This window comes from Staurois parvus, unplaced genomic scaffold, assembly GCF_062004578.1.
Source record: "Staurois parvus isolate SC_StPar_1 unplaced genomic scaffold, SC_StPar_1.0 ptg000165l, whole genome shotgun sequence".
Taxonomy (NCBI): domain Eukaryota; kingdom Metazoa; phylum Chordata; class Amphibia; order Anura; family Ranidae; genus Staurois; species Staurois parvus.
The window spans coordinates 5664525-5689000 of record NW_028317961.1 but is presented as its reverse complement, the minus strand read 5'-3'; the positions used below and the strand labels follow the sequence as shown (position 1 = coordinate 5689000).

At 41.7% G+C, this 24476-nt stretch overlaps 1 protein-coding gene across 1 annotated transcript in view; it reads right to left on the bottom strand.

Annotated features, from left to right (window-relative positions):
- LOC149462850 (ectonucleotide pyrophosphatase/phosphodiesterase family member 1-like) overlaps positions 1-24476 on the bottom strand; it is a 177093-nt gene that overhangs the window by 119453 nt on the left and 33164 nt on the right. Inside the window, exon 2 of the mRNA XM_089676175.1 lies at positions 3612-3684. Within this exon, the coding sequence (XP_089532301.1) occupies positions 3612-3684 (73 nt within the window). The remainder of the gene's footprint in view (positions 1-3611; positions 3685-24476) is intronic.

The following is a 24476-nucleotide window of genomic DNA, read 5'->3' as shown; positions in this document are numbered from 1 at the left end:
ATTGAATGCAGTATCACGCTATGTGGCATTATTCTTGGGCTATCTGCGAGTCTCACCATTCGCAGAAGCCAGTTTAGAAGTGTCCTGAGACCGTGATACCATTGGAGGGGTCCTTAAAGGCACAGGCGCAGGAACCTGACCATACCTGGAAGTGATTGTCCTGGCTGACCTGATCAGATGATTATGATCTCAAATGTGTTTTGATAGCGCACTTCTGGTGAGTGCGCAATTCACTTATGTCTTATCTTTTCATCACACCACCGATTATAAGGAACCAAACTCCTAGAATTAAGATCTGATAGGACTTACAAGTCTACATTTTGGATTTATTCTTACTGACTTATCTTCTAACCACTTACCTGTGGTAGAATACCATCGTTTGCACCTAATAATATTGTACTTATATTGTAATATTGCTTGACTCATGATCCTTTACACATTCATATTACAGCGCTGCACTATTTTCTGCATATTATCCATTTTGCGAGGTTTTTATGGTACCTTTAGGTGTTCTAGCTGCTGTCATTTTATAATAGCGCTCGCATATCCCTATTTTGATTACTTACTTTGCCCCTGCTAACACCCTGCTCATGTCCTCGAAGCTTCCCTGATGGGTCTCCTTACCCCCCAGACTCTCTCTTATTTCCCTCCCAACTTTTCTTTCTGCCTCCCTATCTATTTCCTCTCCCTTTCTGTTCACTGCAGCTTTTTTCTCTTCTAGCTCCTTCTATTGGTTACCCGCCCCTAAGGATGCTTACAGAGTTCCCACCAGCCAGGTGTTCCATCTCGCCAACTGGAGACCCCATATATAGCAAAATGCCCTTCTCTTCCCTTTTTGTATTGCCTGACTTGCTCACTGTTTCCTCCAACGCAGTCATTTAACTCATGGACCTTATGCCTGAGGCCACATAAGGTTCCACACTAAGTTTGAGCATCTTTATATTTTTATGTCTCTGTTGGGATTTCATGTTTTTATGCTAAGTTGAAACATGTTGTGGTTATGAAGTATATAGCTTGGCCTTTAAGCTACCACTTAGCATCCCCAGGGCTGTGTCCCTGCTGTTCTCATGCGTCATTATGCATCCTCATTTATTTTTCCTGTACTGATTCTACTCCTGTATTCCCTGTATTTGCAATTTTTCAATAAAATATTTGAACAAGAAATTTGATAAATTAACAAAGATGCATATAAAGCTAACCATAAACTGTACAATCTTATTTATAGTATGTCTAAAAGTTGTTGGCAGATCATAAGTTGCTGCCTAATTGGCTTTTAAATACTGATTTCCATATTTCTCATCTTGATAGAGGGTAGAAGACTCCTCTCGTTTATGCACAAAGCAGTGTATGGATAATGTATTTAAAATCATCGCCTATGTACTGACTTCTGAAACACAAATTATATTAGTTAAAGCGAAACTTCACTGCATCTGAGCACCACAAACTAAAAACGCTATTTAATTCATTTTTAAATTACAAAGCAAACTCACCCATCTATTCATGTCGCCGTGCTTTATTTTCCTGAGAAATCATGTTGAAAAACACTCCCTAGCAGTGTTGGATTTAGATTTTGGGGGCACTTAAAAGTTCAGGGGGGCTCTCAACAGAGAAATTAAATATATATGACAAATAAAAAAGTGAACTGAAATGAATGATAAACCGCATTTGTTCTGAAAAAAAAATGTTAGGTTCCGAAGAAGACACTTGTCTAATTTTTTTTTCTCAATTTTATTGACTGTAAGAATACACATTGCACAGGTAATTGGAACTGGCAAGTCATACATCACAATACAATATTTACAAAAAATATTTCTTCCTTCATTTAGCATCTGCAAAATTTTAACTAAGTCAACCTGTATCATATTTAGGACGCTGCTCTTGACAGCCAGTAGGCACAGAGCACTTAAGCAGCCCATAGATAACATGATTTTCTTTCCACCAAGGGTGGAAGGGAAGAAAATTGCTCGATATCCCTATCAACACAGTCAGTGTTGATGGATGAATACCTCCTGCAGCGCTATTATGTTCTGCCAGTGAGGAGCCTTTCAGGCCAGAAGAACACAGCCATCACTGCTAGTGGCTATAGCCACAGGCAATAACTGAATATAAAAAACCTGACAGGCTGTTTGTGCTGGAGTTGATCGATTATGCTTCGGTGCAACCAGCCTGCCCATAGATGGATTGAATCTCGACCAAGCCAAGATCAATTCATCTATGGCCGGCTTTATACTTTCATGGGTCATCATGGTTCTCAGATGATTCTTTATCAGTGCCAATTTGCTGAACGACCGTTCTCTGAAACAACTAGTCACCATCATGTTCAAATATATAAGAGCTACATCAACACCTGGAAAGGTATCAGCAAGCTCTTCATCATGTAATAAAACTGCCTGTTGAGATGGAGTGAGACATGACAGGAGCTTGGCAAAGGCTGAAAGCTAGACAATTTCCTCACACACTACTGAAGTCTTCAGGGAAAGCACTAATAAGTTTCTTAGCCTCAGTTTTTATTTCTGCATCAGGAAGACTACATAAGTTGACTATTACTTTGAACCTCTCATACACTAAATGCTAAGCTACCCTGCGCTCTTGGAAGGCATAAGACAACGGATTTAAAATAACATTGAAAGTTTCACTTCTTCATTCTTTCTGTATTTTTCTCTGAGAGAAAAAAAGTTTCCTCAGAGACTGATATTGGGTTTGTATCATATCGCTTGGTAGTTGATTTGTAGTTTACATTGCCACAAGTACCTGGCATCTGGTTCCAGCTCTTTATACCTATCTGCCAGAAGCTCTTATCCCTTTATTTACCTCTGAAGACAGGCTTAACCGTTCCGTATCATGACACTCACACACACCTTGTTATTTTTTTTTTAAATAAAACTAATTTTATAATTATTACTTTTTTTATAAAGAAAGTCTGGGATCGGAGCCCCCCGCCCTGGCAGGAGGGCCCAGAGCAATTGTCCTTTTTGCCCCCTTATACATCCGACACTACGCCCTAGCAATTCTGGCCGTGGCCATCTTGAGTAAGGGCAGAATATTCATGTAGCATTTGCTTCCTGGAATCCACCTGCCCTTAACCCAGGCATGCATGCAGGAGGGTGTGTTTAGCTAAGAAACCCCCCCTCTTCGCAAAGACTCCTGGGATGTATGACATTATTTGCCTATGCATGAAAACTAGGAAGTAACTGAAGAAATGTAAAAAAAATAGTTTAAAACAAGTAAACATGGTATACTGTACATTCCTATCTATTTACCAATGCTAGCAGCACAACGATTAAAAATAGCCAGTGTTGACTGGGAGGGTGAAGTTCAGCTTTAAGTTGTGGAAAAACCCAGGAAAAGCACCTCCACACCTGCTTCCTCAGATAAAGGATATCCTGTTCCAGATCACTGGTATATAGATTGAAAGAAAATTACAAAACCACTAGTAATTTAATCATCTTCATCATTTATCGTTTCCAGGAAAATTATTCATAAAAAACTATTGATAGACCCCTGTTATCACTTTGCCTGGAGATGACTTTCTTTCTCAAGTGATGACCTTGATCTCAGACTACTTCTGGAAGACATTATGTTCCCATTAATGAGAAAGCTTATTTTAATACCTTCCCTGGAACAGCTAGGCTTCAATCCAAATATGCATCCCAGGATGGCTGTTAAGATGACGACACAGATTACCTAAAAGAAACAATGGAAAATCCACAATCACAAAACAAATATTTGAAATTCTATTGTGTTTCTTATATTAATATAAAGCAAGGTTTTAAAGTCTGTCCCACACACCTCACCTCTGGCTTGATTCAATAAAGAGTTATTATAGCAACCAAGCAAAACTTAATCTGCTGCAGACCAGTACAGATGGAGATTCAATGGTTACTAATATTAGGAATTAGCTCTAAAAGGAAACCTTCACTGAGAGAACTATATAGGGTGCAGTAAACTTTCTGCTGAAAATGTTAGTTCCTTGCTCTCATGTTGGTACAAAGATAACTAAAGTGGTGACTTTTATTCTGCTTACTGCTGATTTATTTACACCTAAATCTCTCTTTAAGTGCATCAAAAATCTGACCAAAACTAAATCTGTTGAAAAAGGAGGGGCAGGAAGGTCAGAGGGGAAAGATACAAATGAAGGGGGGGGGGAAAACATAGAGCTAAATAAGGCCTGTAGCTGTGGAGGGTAGAGAGAAAGCAATAAAGTAAAAAGGTTCACATAGTTGGAGAGAGCTATATTCCAGATTGGTGCAGAAATTTGACGATAGAGAGAGGCTGTTAGGCTGTCAGGGATCCCGGCCGCTCGGCAGTGCGCGCATGCACAGATCGCTGATACGCTCTAGCCGGCGAGCACTGAGACATAGGCGGTGGCCGTGCATGCGCAGTCACAATCGCAGACGCGCGCCTGTCACCAATGAGAGCACAGGGCGCCCTATTTAAACGAGCCCTGTGCATCTCCAAATCGCCTTATGGTCTTGTTCCCTGTTCCTGTGTTCCTGATCGTCCTGTACTCTTGATTGCCTTGTTGCCGACCCTGCCTGATCCTGATACTGCTTGTCCTCTCCTGCTCTGACCCCTGGCTCGTCCTGACCATTCTCTGCCTGCTCCCATTGCCTGACCTCCTGTTGCTGAACCCGGCTTGTGACCTGTTATTCTTTGCCTGCCGCTCTATACTGCCTGCTCCGCTGTTACCGACCCGGTCTGTCTGACCACGCATAGCTCTTCGCATCTGCCTCTTACCTGCTCTACGCCATTGGCACCCGCCTCTACCACAGCTGGTGTTCCTCGGGGGTCGTGACCTGGTCTCAGGCTGCTTCAAGTCCATCCCCACCATCAGGGCCTCTGGTGAACCAGCAGACTGAGGCTTAGACTCCGTGCCCTGAGGGACTCTGGCCAGTGGGTCACTAGAGGATAACGCCAGTCGGCTGCTGACATAGGCCTTTCAAATACATGGTTTCATAAATACGCGGAAAACCATTGCACCATGATAGGGGCGGATGAAGGGTTCCACAAGATGTAGATACGTGCTCTGGCAGCATTCATTAAATGTGTTAACAGTACGTTTTTGTATCTGTTGTTGGGAAGGGGATTAATATGGAATATACTGTAAAAGCTAACGGGTCATGATTCAGAGAGCATTTAGTAAGTTTATAATACAATATTTTTACTGATTGCCAAAATGAAGTAAGGGGAGGACATTTCCAAAATATATAAAAAGGAGTGCCCCTATGAAATTGAAAACACTAGTATAACGAGGAGCTTTGTGGGTACATTCTATGTAAAAGCTCTGGAGACCATCTCATAAGCAGCTTGTGTCCAGATTCCAAAAAATTACTAGAAGCAGATATGTGTGCTAAGAGAAGGATTCAGTCAATTTGGTTGTTCGTAAGAGAATTATTGCAGTCTTTTCCCCAAGCTCAAATAAAAGGTGGTGAATGTGTGAGGGACAGCCTGTGAGGGGATTATTCTAAGGAAAGCTTCTAGAAATAAGTGGCAGCCAGGAAAACCTTTTTTGATGCACTGTATAGAGTGGTGGAAGAGTTGTAGTGGATGCCAGTCACCCAACTCCAACCCATACCATGTTTTAAGGTGAAGATGAGAGTAATGTAACGTCCCAGGACAAAAGGGATAGGAACGAGTAGAGAAGGGAGTGCAGATATCTCATAGGTTTGGAAAAGTTTATGGGCCACTGTACAAGTAGGTTCTATTAGGAGATGATGTATGAGTTCTTGTGGATGTTGCATGGAAATCCATGGTAGTCTTTGCAAGGGGAGTGGAGTAAAGTCTTGTTCAAGTTTGACCTATGGTTTGTGGGAGTGGGAGGAGCATCAATGAAGTATTCTAGTCAATGGTTTGCATCATGGTACTGAACAGGGTCTGGAAAGCCTAAACCACCAATGCATTTGGAGAGATTAGTAACCTGAAATTTGATTCTTGTCTTTTTCTGGTCCCATAGAAAAAGTAGTAAAGTTGAATTTAGATCTCTCAGAAATTGTTGTAGCAGGGAAACAGGTGATGTTTGGAAAAGATAGGTCAGTATAGGAAGAGTGTTTATTTTGAGGATACTTTTATGGTCGAACCAAGTACATATTACATTTAGCAAGATCGTGTTTGATGGTCTGTAGCATGGGTTTAAAATTGATTGCAAAGAATTTGAAGAGATATTGATCCCTAGATATCATATGTGCAAGAAAGACCATTTATTAGAAAAATTATCCCTAAGACTTTGTATGGTCAAATGTTTGGCAGGAGAATCTCCAGGGCTTCAGATTTGTGGTAGTTAATTTCGCAATTGGAAAGCTGGTTGAATATCTGAAGCTGGGCCATAAGCGAGGGGGGTATTTTCAGGATATGTAAGAAAAAAAATAGTAAGATTTAGAAGCAGGTTGTATTATTAACCAAGTTAAATGTTCTGAGGGTGTTGTCCCTCACTTTGTTGGATGAACCCTGCTTGATCAGGGTGTATGAGCACAGGCAGATGGAAGATTTGCCAGTATTTTGGTGAATATTTTCAAAATAATTTGACTAGGGTGACAATTTTGCTCCTTTCCTTCTTTAGGGATTATGGAGATGTGGGCCATGAGGAATGAGGCACTGCTGAGGAGAGAGCTATAGGCCTTGAAAATTTTGGGATCAAATTCTGTTAGAAGGATTATAGTAGGCCACAGCAAAGCTGTCAAGTCAAGGAACCTGGTTTCGTAGACCAAATAGCAAATGCATGTTTGTAACTCTAGGTTTACGTTTAGGTAGGGAAGAGTTGTTAAGGGAAGCTAGTATGCCATTTAAATGAGAGCCAGCATCTTTCTGGGACCTTAGGGAATGCAGGTTCTAAAGAGTTGGCAGCTTTAGAATGAGGGGTAGTATGGATGTGGCCATTGGTGTCTTTAAAATGAGTGGGTAGAAGTTTTAAGGTTGAGTTTCTTGAGGTCTCTCACTAATAGTTTGCCTGATCTGCCATATTGTTTGTAGTAAGATTTTTGGCATCACACAAGTTGGGCTTTAGCCTTTAACCTTGCCAAGAAGAAGGGTAAGTTTCAATTTCACAGTCATGGACCAGGCACTGATGGTGTGGCACTTTAAGAGGTTCCTGATTTTCTCAGTCAGAGTCTCTCTCTGGGCCATACAGGCCTTTTTCCTGTGGGAGTTTAAGTGAGTTAAGGTATCCTGATGACATGCGCACTCCACACTAACTGTTCACTGTAGATCTATAGTGAAAAAATAATTCCAGAAATGAGGCTATTATGAAAGGAATCATGGCAGTGATATCAGGACTGACAGTCATGATTAGGCATATTATAACATATTGACAGCATCATTAACATACAGGAAGAAAGTCATAATCGACTCCCATTTTTAATACCTAAATTGAGCTGCCTCTTTAGCCTTTCAAGTACAGAAGATGCCATATCTCATCTCTTATCAAAGAATGCGGATTCGCTTAGCACATCCTTTGTCTGCTTCTGAAGATGTCATATACAAATATATACAATACACCATGGCTTTCTTTTTTTTCTTTTTTTGTTTTGTTTGTTTTTGTTTAAAAAGTCTTTTACTGCAGTTTTCAGTTTTTTTTGTCCTGTGCATACTTCCTATCCTCCACTGATGCCCCTCACAGCACTGATACTACTGTAGAGCGAGCAGTGTCCTTATTACATACTCTACTCTATGGGAACCACAATTCACAAAGAGCTTAATTTGTCTACACAAAAATTTGTAGTCTATCTCAGGGTCGAGCAAGATAGGGTGACATGGTGGCAAGAAGCATAGCCACTCTCGAACAGGAAATCTGAGCATAGCAGAAAAAAAAAATGCATTGAAAGATGCAAAGGAACAAAGGAATATATCGGCAGAATGTATTGTTTACTTATATTGAAGCATATTGAATTCATTTATTTTATAATAAATGAGAGTTTAGTGTAATTTTCATTAAAATACATTTATTCTTTTACGTAGGGTCAACACCATAGAGGAAAACAAAAACCCACACTGCATATTGTATGGTAATGCTTCCTACCATAGTCAAACAACAAGTATGATTTCCTTGGTTTGTTGCATCATTTTAATTTTTGATTTTCCTGTTTGAGGAAATCCTCCCTGCTTGCCACAGCTCACATACCAATCGGAAACTTCAGAAAAGTCATGATCCTCCTCCAGAAAAGTTTATAACATTAGTATAATTTTATTTATTCCACAATATTCGTGAACATGTATGAAGCCACATTTTATGCAACATTCTGAGTCAAGTGCATTGTGAAGAAGAAACACCTACTGAATTCTATTTTATGTGTTTTGTTAACTACAGTATTTATATATGTGGAGGGTTCTTTTCTGATATTTGTTTATGGATCTTAAAAATGTTGAGGCTGATTAACAAAAATAGATTATTTTGGTAGGTGCAATTATATATTAAAGCTGGTCATCATTAAAAATAACCTATTTACTATGGATGACACATACACATCATTCATCTACTCTTGGTCCGGCCCCCGGGTCCAATATATGAACCCATTGCGGCCCTCAAGTCAAAAAGTTTGCCCACCCCTGGTCTAGATAGTTATTTCTGCTCTTAGGCAAAGGGCCAATTCACACTACATGTGTTTCAGTTGCTTTTTTCCTGCATCCAAAACACACAGAAAGTAGGTTATATGATTGTCAATGTCACAGTTTACATTAGTGCTTGCAGGTCCAGTGCGTTCCGGATGCAGAAAAAAAAAGTAGAACAGGCTGAACTTTTCCTGCACAGAACTGTACTGGAACATGGTAAAACACATCAAAATGCATCGGAACACACTGGAAAGCACCAAAAACGCACTGGAACGCACATGTCCATATTTACATTGAAGAAAAATAGGGGGAAAAATGAACTGGAACACATCAAAAACATAAAAAAAACATGCGTGCAAAAGTGCATCCGGAACGCATCTGGACTGCGTTTCTATAATGTGAACCGGCTCAAAATGTTTACATTTAAAAATTAAGGTGAACCTGCGTTGAGGCTATGCATACTAAGACCGCTTTCACATCTCATGATTTGTGATCACGAGCAGAATCATTGCAATTCTACCCACAATCCCAAATCATGGCAGAATATGCAACAATTTAGGTTGCCTTTATTCCTTAATGGCACCTCAAGAACAATGTGATTCTACCATGATCAATGCACGGCGTGATCGTATGGCAGTCATAGCAAGATGGGAGTTTTAAAAATGTGCCTCATATCTCATTCAAAAAAAAGAGCGCAAGCTTCTTTTCAGCTGACAAACGCACATAGGTCAGCCCATTTGTTCCTGACATATGCAGCTACATAGAGGGCTATGGATGGTCCAATCAGGTCTGTCTGAAAAACTGACAGGCAAACCCGATCGGTCTGTCAATGTGAAAGGGGCCTTACTCCTTCCCTACTTTATTGCACCAAATTCTTGGCAGTCTTCTAATGTAAACACATAGCAGGTGTTTGTAAGCTGTTAGAAACAGACCGAAACCTCACTTTAGATCCTTTGCTCTTATTTTTTAAGATCTTTGCAAATTATTATTTCACAGTACACAAGCAGCTAAAAATGTCAGTAAAGACTTGTTATAAATCTTATTTATTCCTTGATAAGAATTTGTTAAAAAAAAAAAACATAGTCTGAGCACAGGTTCACTTTACAAATTTGTAGTACTACCCCCTATTGTCCTGCACATCCATGCAGTATGCATTTTCTTCAGACTTGCATACAGTAGACAGTAAACAGTCCTTGAACTTTTTTTTATTTGTTTTATTAGGGGTATTTGAACTTGGATAGGGTAAGGGGTGCATAGGATGCCCTAGGGAACTGAACTAAGGACAAACTCCGTAGCCATTATGTACAAGTCTATAGAAGGTTTCTTTGAGAGCTTGTGACAGGAGTCACTTTGGGTGGGGGGCCCATGGAACTCAGCTCACTTTAGAGAGGTGGGGAGACCCCCGTCTCAGCTCCCCATATCCCTCTTATATGTAAATCACCCTGTGCCTGTTAGGGGTACAGGGTGATCTGTCCTAATATTGTGTGGGCTTTGTCTCAGACTGTGTAGACATGTTTAGGAGATAGGTGGGGTGTGGGTTGTTGATTGTTTAATGTTATGTGGCTGCATCCCACTGTTCTATTGTTTGTCTGGCTTGGGAGAAAACTATTATGGGATGTATGTGTTTATGTGTATTAGCTTAGTGGAGGGTGTCTCCAGCAGCCCTCCCTCCTGATGGGACTGTCTGCCGGTGTGAAGTTTGAATACCTGTGTGTCTCCTGTTACTAAATGTAGATTGCCCCACCCTGTGTCATTATGCAGAGAGGGGGGATTGTCCCGAGTGTATATATTTTGCATCTGTGTTCAAATAAGGTAGTCTACCTCTGGTTTACTTCAAATCTGATCATCTGGATCTTGGGGTAACAATAGCCAGATTCACTGGTCTCATGTTGCAGAGGCTTAGAAGCAGCTTCTTGACAGAGATACCCAGTCGTGGGTGTCTGGGGTCCATTACATTGGTGGCAAGCGGTGGGATTGTGCTTCCTGGCTGTGAACATGTCCAAACCACCACCAGGATTCAAGATCAGGAAAGTAGACGTAGGTCACCCTAGTGGAGATATGAACCTGGCATCAGAGTTCCCGGGGATGCTGTGGATCATTCTTGCAACATGCCCCAGGACTGTGTCTGCAGATGAGTAACTGGAGCTCAGGCAGAGAATTTGGGTGGCGCTTTGGATTGGAGCCCTCCAGCTTGCTGGTATGTACAAGGGCAGGTGCTATCCAACCCCAGGGGAACGGGTCAGGGACAAATGGGAGTTACGGATGCCATTCCTGGGAGAGCAACCCCAGGAGCAATGGGTGACTGAGTTGGACAGGCTGGTCCAGCAGGAGATAGAGCTGAACAACCAATATCGGGCTCTGCAATGGCACGCAGAGCAGAAATATTTTGGGGTGACAACAGAATGCTCTCTGGAGGGATATGATTTTGGTAACCCTGGATTGCTGTGGGAGAACCTTACAGATCATTTTGTGTTTGGCGATGAAGGAGAACCTACCCTTGAGGACCTGCGAGAAGACAGAGAAGCTATGTTCAGTCTCACATGGGTCTCAGAGCTTGAACCAGATCTGGAATACCTGCTCATGAAAGAACAGCATCTGGAAAGGGCATGCAGGCAACTGCTAAAACATGTTCAACAGCATGCCCAAGAATCGGAAGTGGAAATTCCAGAGATTGCCGTCCCCAATCCTGAAGTGCTGACAAAAGGGCAGAGCTCTGCTAGCCTCTGCCCAGCACTGGTAACATCTTCTGGGTTCCGCGGACAGGAGATGGTGAACCCCTATCCCCAGACACCAGTTACAGGGACCGGGGATTTGATTGACTTTTCTGCTGAGGAGGAACTAGCAGGTGCGCCTCCAACAGAAGAGCTGCCATCAGGGCATGACATTGTTGACCTATGCCCACAACAATTAGCACTGCAGGAGCTACAGGAAAAGGATGAAATCGGCACCTCACAACTGCAGTTTGAGCTTGAGCTGATGTCCGTGGATGGGACTTTGGTCTCCACTGACACAACCCCAGAAAAGGGTCTGGCATTGGGACAGGAGGATGTCAGCCTTATTTTAACACTGAGGGATGTCCATCAAGTCAAAGTGGATGAGAATACATTTACCACCTGGATACCCCAGGTTGCTGGGCAGTTGGTCCTGATCCCCAGCAGCATGATGGAGTCGGCCCAGCCACCCTGTCTTCTCTCCAGCAGCTGAGAGGACTTCAGGGAGAAGGAGCAGTCCGTACTTCTCCCCAGCGGCGGGTATGTTCTACGAGAGAGGTAGAGGTTGGCTGGGTGAGTAATGCTTTGTGTGGGACAATTTGCTTGGGGTACTGTGTGGGTGCTGGCATTGGGGGAATGGAAGTACAGCCTAACTTCGGAGTCAACCCGTTTGGGGTCTCCTCATGTGTTAGTCTCCTGCCAAAAGGGGAGATATGTGACGAGAGTCACTTTGGGTGGGGGAGCCCATGGAACCCAGCTCACTTTGGAGAGGTGGTGAGACCCCTGGCTCAGCTCCCCATATCCCTCTTATGTGTAAATCACCCTGTGCCTTTTAAGGGTACAGGGTGATCTGTCCTAATATTGTGTGGGCTTTGTCTGAGACTGTGTTTAGGAGATAGGTGGGGTGGGGGTTGTTGATTGTTTAATGTTATGTGGCTGCATCCCATTGTTCTATTGTTTGTCTGGCTTGGGAGCAAACTATTATGGGATGTATGTGTTTATGTGTATTAGCTTATTGGGGGGTGTCTTCAGCAGCCCTCCCTCCTGATGGGACTGTCTGCTGATGTGAATTTTGAATAACTGTATGTCTCTTGTTAATAAATGTAGATTACATTGCCCTGTGTCATTATGCAGGGAGGGGGGATTGTCCCCTTAGTGTACATATTTTGTATCTGTGTTCAAATAAAGTAGTCTACCTCTGGTTTAGTTCAAATCTGGTGTCATCTGGATCTTGGGGTAACAATAGCCAGATTCACTGGTCTCGTGTTCCAGAGCCTGAGAAGCAGCTTCTTGATGAAGATACCAAATCATGGGTGTCTGGGGTCTGTTACAGAGCTCTCCAGCCACTCCTGGTGTACCACCCCAGACCCCAGATAATCCTCTTCTTTTCCAGCTGACTGAGGGAATCTCTGTGGAAAGGGATCCAGTGCCTGACTCCTTAAGATGAAACAGTCCCGGGTAAGGAGTGAATCGGGTCTTTTCCCCTTAACTAGCCCAGGGGGTGTAGGATTATTCACTCAGGCTCTTTCTTGTGAGCTGGTTTGGGTAGGTGACTGTTTCAGACCTTCTGCTGGGCTGGCTATTTTCCTGGCTCTACGGGTGGTCCTCACTCTGGGAGACAGTGAAGCTGAGTAATCCTTTTTTGCAGCTTCTTGCCTGCAAGTGGGCCCCTTTCCACTGTGTCCCCTCCCAGTCTCCTGCATCTCAGCTTTCCTCACATCTTCCACCTGAACTCTCCTGCTGCTGAGCAGGCTCAGTCATACTTAAGAGTTGTCGTGACTCCAAGTCCTGCCTGAATATTGGTCAGGATCCCTTAAGTATGCAGATCAGCCCCTCCTCACCCCCGACCACTGCTTCTAGAATCTTCTCCAAGTTCCTCGAGCATGGGGAGGTATCAAGGACCTGATCTGCAGAGCCTCTCAGCCCTAACCTAAATTTGACCCCACAAACTTAAACCCAGGCTGCTACTCAGCCTTTCTAACTAAAAAAAATCATAGTTAGCTCCCCCTAGCTAACTATTTATTATGCTGTAGATTGCTTCCTGAAAGAGCCAACCTTGAACATAAGAGGTTTAGCTTTTTTCATTTTGCTAATGTAAAGATCAATCCTAACCAAGCTGAATTCATAACTTGCAAATCAGTAAATGAATTTTGGCTATGATCTTGAAAGGGTTAATATTTCAGGGGTGTAGTTTGCTCATTACATTATGTTTACCATACATGGTTTTGAACATGTGAAATTCCTGTTAACAAGGTCACACTAGGTTTAAACTGCCAAATTCTTGTTAAAAAGCTCAATGCTGCCAAAGCTCTCCCAGACATGGATTCTAAACAAAGACACACACTTCAGAATAATGCCTTTTTTTCTGCTAAGGGTCCCATGTTCATCATAAGTTTGGGGATTTCTTTGCAATTTTCCATAAGGCCTCCTGCACAATATTTTTCCTTCCTGGGATGTTCCAGGGGAGGAAAACTCAGTTTAAAAAAACACCTATAGTCATGGTTTTTTTCATGCTCGTTTATGCACGTTCTCTTTTTTGGCATTAATACACTCTATAGACCAGTATAATGCTCCAATTCTGACAACGCAGGTGATGTTTTCTTTTCTGATTGTAAACACCTATATGTGCATGAACACATAGGCTAAAATATAGGGGCATTTGAGAGAGTTCATAGGAAGCATCTGCCTTCGGGGACCTTCAACTCGGAGAGGACAGCTGGTATGTAGCAAGATTGGAGACAACACTGGGCAGCACTTCTAGAAGCATGAAGCAGACTCTGAGGTGGGAAAGAAGAGGGCAAGAAGGAGCTTCTAAGCGCAATAAATCCAAACCTTTAACCCCTTGCCCTCCACCCTATAGAAGAAGTACTGCAACAGTTCGGTAGGGCTGCGCAAAATCACATATATATATATACACACGTGATTTGCACTACCAGGTAGGGGGAACGCATGCTGTCCTACCTGAGCTGCTATTGGCGGCTAGAGATGTCAATCACCCGGTGCCAGCTGCGATTCTCGGCTGGCACTCGGCAATCGTTGGGCAAAGCTGAAAGGGGAGAGACCTGTTTGTAAACAACACAGGTCTCTCTCCTGTCAGCATGGACATGCTGTTTTGTATCTCACTGCATAGCAGAGAGATACAAAACAGCATGTCTTCCTAGTAAAAACACACACAGCACACACTTAACCCTTTGATAGCTCAAAAGTTAACCCCTTCCTGCCCAGTGCCATTAACACAGTGTCAGTGCTTTTCATTAGCACTGATCAATGTATTAGTGTCAGAGGGGATGTCAGTGGCAGTTAGTCAGTTCCCCCCAGGTCCGAATGCCTGCCGCAGTCCCACTATAAGTTGCTGATCACCGCACTTACTAGTTTAAAAAAATAAATAAATAAAAATTCCAGTATATATATACCGCCATTGTTAGATGCTATTCATTTATGTACAGTGTTGCATGACCGCGCAATTGTCAGTTGAAGTAACACAGTGCCGTATTGCAGAAAATGGCCTGGTCAGGAGGGGGGGGGGGGCAGGTAAATCCTCTGGAGGGCAAGTGGTTCATAAAATACAGTTAAAAACACTTACAGAATGGTAAGAGTATCAGGCTCATAAATTAACGCGATGATGTAAACCTGCGCTAAATGCGGCACATATAGTGAAAAAGTAGCTAACGCAAAAATGCAGGCAGCATATGATATAACTACAAGATCAATATGTAGCACTAATTCACCCCACTCATACACAAAATATAATATGACAATAGAATTAGAGTCCTCAAAGAAAGTCCATAGAATGTGACTTTAATTTATATAAAGCCCATATTCTTAGGAAGGTACTGTGCCACCAAAAAGAAGAAAGAGGATCCTCCACCGACATCACTCACAGCCTCTTACCAGAGAATATGACCACAGGTCATGTGGTCAAAAACAGCAAGTATGGGGAATCAATGGAAACAGTGGATCCATAATGAATCTTCTCCACCAGAGACAATTCCACAACGGACACACTGGCCACCGACACAAGCTCCAGTCACTTTTACCTAGGAAGCAGAATTAACGTAACTGCAGGGCTCCTGTCACTGTGAAACAACACAATATGCAGGTCGGCATGGTGGGTTGTTTCACAGTGACAGGAGCCCTGCAGTTACGTAATTGATGAGCCTGATACTCTTACCATGCTGTAAGTGATTTTAACCGTATTTTATTATTATTATTATTATTATTATTATTATTGAGACAATACAGCAACAATACAGTTCAATACAAGAGGGTTAGGAGGGCCCTGGTCCTTGGAGCTTACAATCTAAGAGGAAGGGGCTGGTGATACAAAAGGTGGTAACTGTGGGGGATGGACTGGTAGAAGGAATAAAAGATTCCATTATTAGCTGAAGGCAGGATAGGCTTCCCTGAAGAGATAGTTATTCAGAGATTGCCTAAATGTGGGCAGAGTAGGCGATAGTCTGATAGATTGGGGTAGAGAGTTCCAGAGGATGGGGGAGGCTCTGAAGAAGTCCTGGAGATGAGCATGGGAGGAGGAGACAAGGGAGCTAGAGAGCAGTAGATCGTGGGAGGAGCAGAGAGGACGGTTTGGGTGATATTTGGAGACAAGATTCGTGATGTAATTTGGGGAAGAGTTATATATGGTTTTATATGTGATTGTTAATGTTTTTAATTTTATTTGTTGGGCAATGAGAAGCCAGTGGAGGGATTGGCAGAGTGGGATGGCAGATACGGAAAGGATAGTAAGGTGGATGAGTCTGGCAGCAGCATTCATGAAAATACTGAAGAGAGGATAGCCTGCGATTAGGTAGTCCAATGAGGAGGGAGTTACGATAGTCAAGGCGAGAGATAACAAGTGCGTGAATAAGTTGCTTAGTAGTTTCAGAGGTTAAGAATGGGCGTATATTGGAGATGTTGCAGAGGTGAAGGCTAGATTTGGACAGTGATTGGATTTTATTAAAGCTTTTATTAAAGCTCTGGATTCATTGCACTTAGAAGCACCTTCTTGCCCTCTTCTCTCTATATAGGGGCATTTAGAGGCAGAAAAAAAGTCTCAAATGCCTGTAAAAGCAGCATTTTTTGCATCCTATGTGCATGAGACCTAAGATGCTCAGAAGTAATCAGATACAATCATTTCATGGGTACTGTGGTGCCGTCACAGCATTGTGGCAAAAGTATTCATATCTATGGTCAAAATGGTATGAGGAGGGATTTCAAGAGGTGGAGTCAGTACAAGAATCACTGCTTTCAGGCAGCAAGGCACCATGGGATATGTTCTAGTAAGAAGACTATAGCATAGGTTACCACACTACTAAACCATTTTCTACGGCTTCATCTCTCCACAGAAGGGGTGAAACGTGAACAAACTAAATAGCACTTGAACATCTCAAAATAACTTTACCTTAGTGAAATGCATCACAACAGTACTTTTTGGATTTAAAAAGTGATATTAAACCTGATAACAAAACCGCTCCTATCAACAAAACACTTCCTGTCATAGGATGGCTCTATGCCACTAGGGAAGCAACGGAGGCACCTTTGGACAGAAACATTGTCAATCTATGGAAGGTGGTGTTCGACTAGCAGATTTAGATGGACATGGCTAACAAATTGAACTCGCTGAACTCCAGTTAGCACTTTGTAAGTAGTAACAAGTGTCCCTTTTTCCTGTTGGAAAAAAGGTTTGTTGCACCGTCTGTGTACATAGTGTAGATACATTTAGTGAGACTCCAGTGGAGCCAGGGTTAATTGGTTTTGTTAACAGTTGGCTGGCAGGCTCTAAGGGTTGAGTCTCTGTCTCCTCCCCCTGGCTTCTGGCATCTTCCTGAAGGTTCTGAAACTTAGAGGGCAGAGGGATAGAGACAAAGGCCTGAATTTTTATGGGATCTCTACCAATCCCTGAGCGAGGATGGCCCAGAAGATGGAGAGACATCCCTTAAATATGCTTGAGCCTGGCTTTGTTGGAGAGAGTCCAGGATCCAGAGGCCTGGAGGGGACCCCTGTGCTGGGGGGCTCTGCCTCCAGAGAGGAAGTGTGCTGAGAGAGAGATAAACTCTCACCCCCCTTCAGCCTTTTGGGCTTGGTTGAGACACCCTGGGAGCAGCGGGAGGCCTGTGCATACGTTGCCACATATACTGCAGGAAATACAAGGGACTGAGTGAGTAACCTCTACTTATCCACTGCCCAAAGCCTATAGGGGAGATGCATCCAGGTGTAATACCCAGCAAGTCTTTTGAAAGGAAAATTCTACAGCTAACCGTCACACCTGCTTGGGGAAATCCTGAGTTTGGAGTCAGATGCATTTATATTGGAGTCCAAGTACTGTGATCAGTGCTGGAGTTGCTTTTGCCTGTCTGTCTGTACAGTTTTCCATGGGAACAGTTTAAGTTCTTTGCTGAGAAGTCATTCAGTTGCAGTTTGTCCTCAAAGTTCTACTTTAACTCAATTCTGGTCACCCCATACCACCCTTACGCCATCCAAGTTGTTTCCCCCAATAAATAAAAACCATTGGACTGGTATTCCAACGACTGTGTGCCTGCTGAAAATGCTTATTGCCTGGCTGTACAAACAAAAGGTGACCCAAAATCCAGCAGATCCTAAGGGGGTCACGCTATAGGTTTTAAATAAATGAGTAAAAGCAGACCATTGAAAAACACCTCTGTCAATGTTAAATGGTTTGCCTCAATCCTCCAACTTCTTTTTTTGCTGGACAGCATGGTCTAGTAAAGGAAGCTGAAGAATTACAGACTTACTGTCTGGATCATAAGGTAACAATAAAGGAATAAAGCCACCACAGTTAAAAATGTGTAAGCTATAATATATTACATTTTTGTTTTTGGGTTTACTGCCACTTTAAATTGTTACTAAACTAGGACCCTTCATTCACTTAATCTGGTCTCCCACAGTACACACAACATGGAAATGCAATTATTTTAGTAAATATAAACTGCTAAATACCTTTTCTCATCAGCAGTTAGAGCAGTCTTGTGACTTCAGCAGAGCACTGGTTAAAGCTTGTGGGAGGAGTTTTCTTTCTGCTCTGGGAGGATGTGAAATCTCTGATACTCTGTCTGGACAGTGTTGATTGGCCCTGTGCTGATCACATACACCCTCCCAAGAAAAAAAAATTCTCTAGCAATACACACCAAACTGAGCATGTGCATGTGACCACGGGTTCAGTCTTTATCAGGTGGTCATTTCAACAATGACCCCTCCCAAGAAAAAAATAATTATCTAGCAATACACACCAAACTGAGCATGTGCATGTGACCACTGGTTCAGTCTTTATCAGGTGGTCTTTTCAACAAGAGGAGGGGCAGAGAAGAAAGGATCAAACAGCCTTTTTACACAATGCAGAGGATTAACCCCTTAGGTTCCACAGTGAGTATAACAAGCATGCTTTACTGCATATACAGACTGGCTTTACTGTTGTGGGTTTAGAAACACTTTAACCTTTCAATCTAAATAGTATGGAACATAAATGAAAAACATATATTAACATATATAGTTTCATTCATACCACCAAACCTTCACTACTTGCCAAGATCCCCACTTGCACTATTGGGGTTGATTTACTTAACCACTTCCAGTCCGGACACTTTTACCCCCTTCCTGTCCAGGCCAATTTTCAGCTTTCAGCGCTGTCACACTTTGAATGACAATTGTGCGGTCATGCAACATTGTACCCATATGAATTTTTTAGCATTTTTTTGAGACAGATAAAGCTTTATTTTGGTGGTATTTATTCACCACTGGGATTTTTATTTTTTTTGCTATGTAAATTAAAAAGTCCAAAAATTTTGAAAAAAAGTGTTTTTCTTATAAAATTTTGCAAATAAATAGTATTTCATCATAAATCTTGGCCAAAATTTATTCCATTATATTTTTAGTAAAAAAAACAACCCAAATTAGTTTATAACCAAAAATTATAATTTTTTAACTTTTTTTTACTTTTTTTTAATATTATTTTTTATTTATTTTTTTTTTTTTTACATACTGTCACCCTAGCAGTACAGTGTCACTATGGTGACGCTGTACTACTTGTGGGGGGTGATGAAGATTTTTTATTTTTTTTACACTAATTGCTTTTACACCCATAAAGGCTGTAAAAGCAATCATTTCTCCTTCTCTCTAGCTGCATTCTTGCAGCCATTGAGAACTACTGAGTGAGCTGTGATTGGTCACAGCTTGTCACATGGTACAAGGCTGTTGTGAATAGTCTTGTACCATGTAACCTCTGTGATCATTCACAGATTTCACACGTAGTAAGCAATGATGTCACAAGTGACATCTTGCTTACTACTCTGCATGTGATCACTTATTGGCCAATCAGTGATCACATGATTGGGACCTCGTACAGAGGTCCCGTACGACGATCAGTGTTCCACTGTGTCTGGAGGACACAGCGGGCACCAGATCGCGGTGCTGTGTGCTCCCAGGCAGCGCACACAAGCAGGCTGTGGAGAGGCCGTTTATAAACGGCCACCCGACCCTGCACTGCCACCGTCCGGCCATTTATATACAACAGCCGGACGGGAGGTGGTTAAGGCAAATGGACTATTCATCTTGCAAGGGAATTTGTCCCAGAGCTTAGTGAATAAGGTGAAGTTCCACTGACTTACATCATCAAATCATGTTCAAGCAAAAATGCTATTTTTTTTATTGTGCTTGCATGTGATTGGGTATTCTTTGCAAAGGGAAACTTCCCTTGCAAAGTGAACAGACTATTTACCTTTAGTGAATCAACCAAACTGAGTCTATATAACAAATTATAGGGCTACTAGAAAGATTGGGGTAAAAGCCAAGCTTGCTTTTACCAAAAAAGTCAAAATTTGCATGGAACTTCAGCTGCCTCTGTTTTTGGACGTCTGATTATTTGGACATGTTTTTCAAGGTAGCTACAGCTTGTACTTTTTATTTTAAATCTTATGCTGTGTTTGAATTTTCCCAAGTCTGTGGCAGGTTTACTTTAGGTTAAAAAAAAATGGCGTGAAACAGAGTATTTATTTAAAAAATAACCAGACTTTCAGTGTGTTATGATTGATTTGTATGAGGTAATCTAGCACTCCGTTCCATGGAGCAAATAACATGTTTTATTTATTAAAGAGCAGGACAGGGAGGAGAAAATCACATACAGGTTTTCCAGATCGTGTAGGACTGGAGTATTACTTTCCTGGCGGAGGGCGTTAGACTTTTTATTCTGAACACTACTTCTTTCTGAACCAACACTTCCTGTGTCTCATCAAATACTTGAGTCAATACGTGAATAAATCAAAATCAAAACAGCTCCAACAATATATAGTAAAGTTTTCCTCTTTAATTTACGATTGTATGTATAATAATATTTCCAGGCAGTAAAGGAAAATTTGATCGATCGTCTTATATAACGTCTTTACCTACCATATTGATTGTTAACATCCTAGTAACAGGCCAGGTGCTGTTCAGCCAGTTCTACTATAAGAAGAGTAAGATAAAACTCCAGGCAACAGTTAGAAGGATCACTTCACTAAGCTGTAATAAAAGCTGTTTGCCATTATGTTCTTTTCTTCCGGCAATGAAAGCCATTTAAAGCTGCAAATAAAAATCCTTATAAAAAATGATTGGTTTGTTAAAGCTTAGTGAACTGAGCCTATAGTGTGCGGGATCATTATGTACTGCCAGAAATATGAACTATAATGTTGGCACAGAGGGCATTCATTGACTGAAACACATTTGTAGTTGAAAGGATTCTTTATATCTTTTGGCAATCCAGTTGGTCATTGTTAGCCTGTTTTCTTTATAGCATATTTTGCAGTATGTTTAACCACCTGGAAGGTTTTACCCCCTTCACGACCATGGCATTTTTTACTATTTGGCACTGTGCTACTTTAACTATTAATTGCTCGGTCATGCAACACTGTAAATGACATTAAATGTATATATTTTTTATTATACAAATAGAGCTTTCTTTTGATAGTATTTAACCTCCTTAGCGGTCTGATTATGTCAGTATTTCTGTGCTCAAAGCAGTACATTGTTTTCAATGGAAATATGTTTTTTTTATTGTAGGCCTGTAATTCTTAGGAATAACTCACTGAAATCTGTTCGAACAAGAGTCTAGTAAACATCTCGGGTATGATAAAATTTGAAACACGAAATCATAAATTATAATATAATAAATAATCATAAAAAAATAATAATATAAAAATAATAAATTTAATTCAATAATTAATCTAACCAAAAACACTGAAATTTGAAATAGAGCGGCAAGTTCGCACATTACTGAGCTTAGTCGCAGAATCGTTTTCAGTGTCTGATGACGAATTTTCCCACAAATCATTATCACTCAATTCTGCAAGCAGTTCTAATTTACTATCGCTGTTCTCTAGCTGATCTAAAATCGCTTTTGACCTAAAGGGACGTTTTTTGGACGCCATGGACGTTTCTCAGTTTCCAGGCAGAAAGAACGGTAAAAATGCAGGCAGGGCACAGGACAAAGCAGTAGGGAAAAAATGTGTGTGAAATGGTTTGATACAGTAATGTAATACTATCAGATCTTAGTGTATTGAGTGAATGCCAAATTTTTACATTTTTAAAATTCCCGCCGGTTCTGCCCCCCGTACGTCCTGACGCTCGCAGGGAACGGAACCTGGAAGACGGATGCTGGCATCGGCTGGAGGACATGTCCGGGGATGCACGGGGGACATCGCGGGAGCGCAGGACAAGGTAAGTGCTCGAGGGATCCCAGAGCACCGCTGCAGTGTATTCCCGAGTGTAGCTCGGGGTTACCGCTTCTGGTACTGAAAGTTAACCCCGAGCTACACTTGGGAATACTGCCAGGAGGTTAATCACCACTGCGTTTTTTTTTTTTGCTATTAAAATGAAGAAATACCAAAAATGTAGAAAAAGAAAATTCATAAATTAAGGCCAAAAAATATTCTGCTACATTTCTTTGGTAAAAATAACCCAAAACAGTGTATATTTTTAGTCTGTGTGAAAGTTATTGTCTACAAACTATGATATATACAATATATTTGAAAATTGATCAATCCTGATGTACTGACTGATCTCATTTCTTGAGGCCCTAAGATGCCAGGCCAGTATAAATACCCCCCAAATTACCCCTTTTTGGAAAGTAGGCAGTCCAATGTATTTAGTAAGAGGCATAGTGAGTTTTTTTTTTGTCACAATTTTTTGGAAAATGAAGAAATTAAATAAAATGTGGGCTTTTTTTCACATTTCCTTTTTACAGTGTCATCATAGTGCAGCACAGTGTCAGCATATGATTGTGTAATTTTTTTATAAATCTTTTCATTTTTCCTATTTTATTTTTTGCATACTGCCATTAGAGTAGTTCAATGTCACCATGTGGCACTTTACTACTTTGGGGGGGGGGGGTGATTGATCAGGGATTTTTTTTTTTTTTACACTGTGATTGCTTATAACAGTATTGATCACTGTTGTAAGCAATAGTTTTAACTATCATGAATGGCTTTCATTCATGATAGCTTGTTTACTATTGTGATTCTGTGATTGGATACAGCTATCACATACAAGGTTCAAGGCTGCTTTGAATTACCTTGTACTATGTGATTGATCACAATAGTAGTAAACAGGTTTTCATGAATGGCTGCCATTCATGACAGTTTTGTTTACATGTTATCATGTGATCGCTATGATTGGTCATAGCAATCACGATACCACAGGTACTCAGAGTGGCTGGATATCGAGCACTGTGATCTGCTGTGTCTGGTGGACACAGGATCATGCTGCTGCATGCCGCAGGGGGAATACCAGTGCAAATGAGCATGGCATAGTACAGGTACGTCGCTGTGCCTCCTCAAGCCGCTGGCCAGCAAGTAGTAAAACACAAATATACTGAGTTAATGTGTACTATGTTGGCATGGAGAAAGGCTTTCGTTCCATAGCCATAGTGCCAAAAGATATGGTTCCAAACCAGTCTCCTAACAACCATGAAGCTAGCTGTGCAATGAGTTCAGGTTTAGGTATGATTTTTATAGCATAGTTACATTGATCCAGCTTGCTGCCTATCCAAAGAATGCCTTGTATTCTTTAAAAACATGCTAGGCTTTTTTTGATTGATGACAGTAGACTTGGAACAACTGCTGCTATCAGTGTAGTAGCAGTTCATTCAGTACAGCGAATTTGCAGCTTTTACAGGAATCACTCAGGAATGAGAGATATGCATACTTATAGGTGAAACTCGAAAAATTAGAATATCGTGCAAAAGTTAATTTATTTTAATAATGCAACTTAAAAGGTGAAACTAATATATGAGATACACTTAGTACGTGCAAAGCAAGATAGTTCAAGCTGTGATTTGTCATAATTGTGATGATTATGGCTTACAGCTCATGAAAACCCCAAATCCTTTTGCAGCAATTACTGCCTCAATGCGTCGTGGCATGGAAGCTATCAGCCTGTGGCACTGCTGAGGTGTTATGGAAGATCAGGATGCTTCAATAGCGGCCTTCAGCTCTTCTGCATTGTTCGGTCTCATGTCTCTCATCTTTCTCTTGGCAATGCCCCATAGATTCTCTATGGGGTTCAGGTCAGGCGAGTTTGCTGGCCAATCAAGCACAGTAATCCCACGGTCATAGAACCAGGTTTTGGTGCTTTTGGCAGTGTGGGCAGGTGCCAAGTCCTGCTGGAAAATGAAGTCAGCATCCCCATAAAGCTCGTCTGCGGAAAGAAGCATGAAGTGCTCCAAAATCTTCTGGTAGACGGCTGCGCTGACCCTGGACTTAATGAAGCACAGTGGACCAACACCAGCAGATGACATGGCTCCCCAAATCAACACAGACTGTGGAAACTTCACACTGGACTTCACGCATCTTGCAGTGTGTACCTCTCCATTCTTCCTCCATACTCTGGGTCCTTGGTTTCCAAATGAGATGCAAAAGTTGCTCTCATCAGAAAAGAGGACTTTGAACCACTGAGCAACAGACCAGGTCTGTTTTTCTTTAGCCCAGGTAAGACGCTTCTAACATTGTTTGTTGTTCAGGAGTGGCTTGACAAGAGGAATACGACATTTGAAGCCCATGTCCAGGATCCATCTGTGTGTGTGGCTCTTGATGCACTGACCCCAGCCTCAGTCCACTCCTTGTGAAAGTCCCCAACCCTTTTGAATGGCCTTTTCCTGACAATCCTCTCCAGGCTAGGGTCATCCCTGCTGCTTGTGCACCTTTTTCTTCCACACTTTTCCCTTCCACATAACTTTCTATTAAT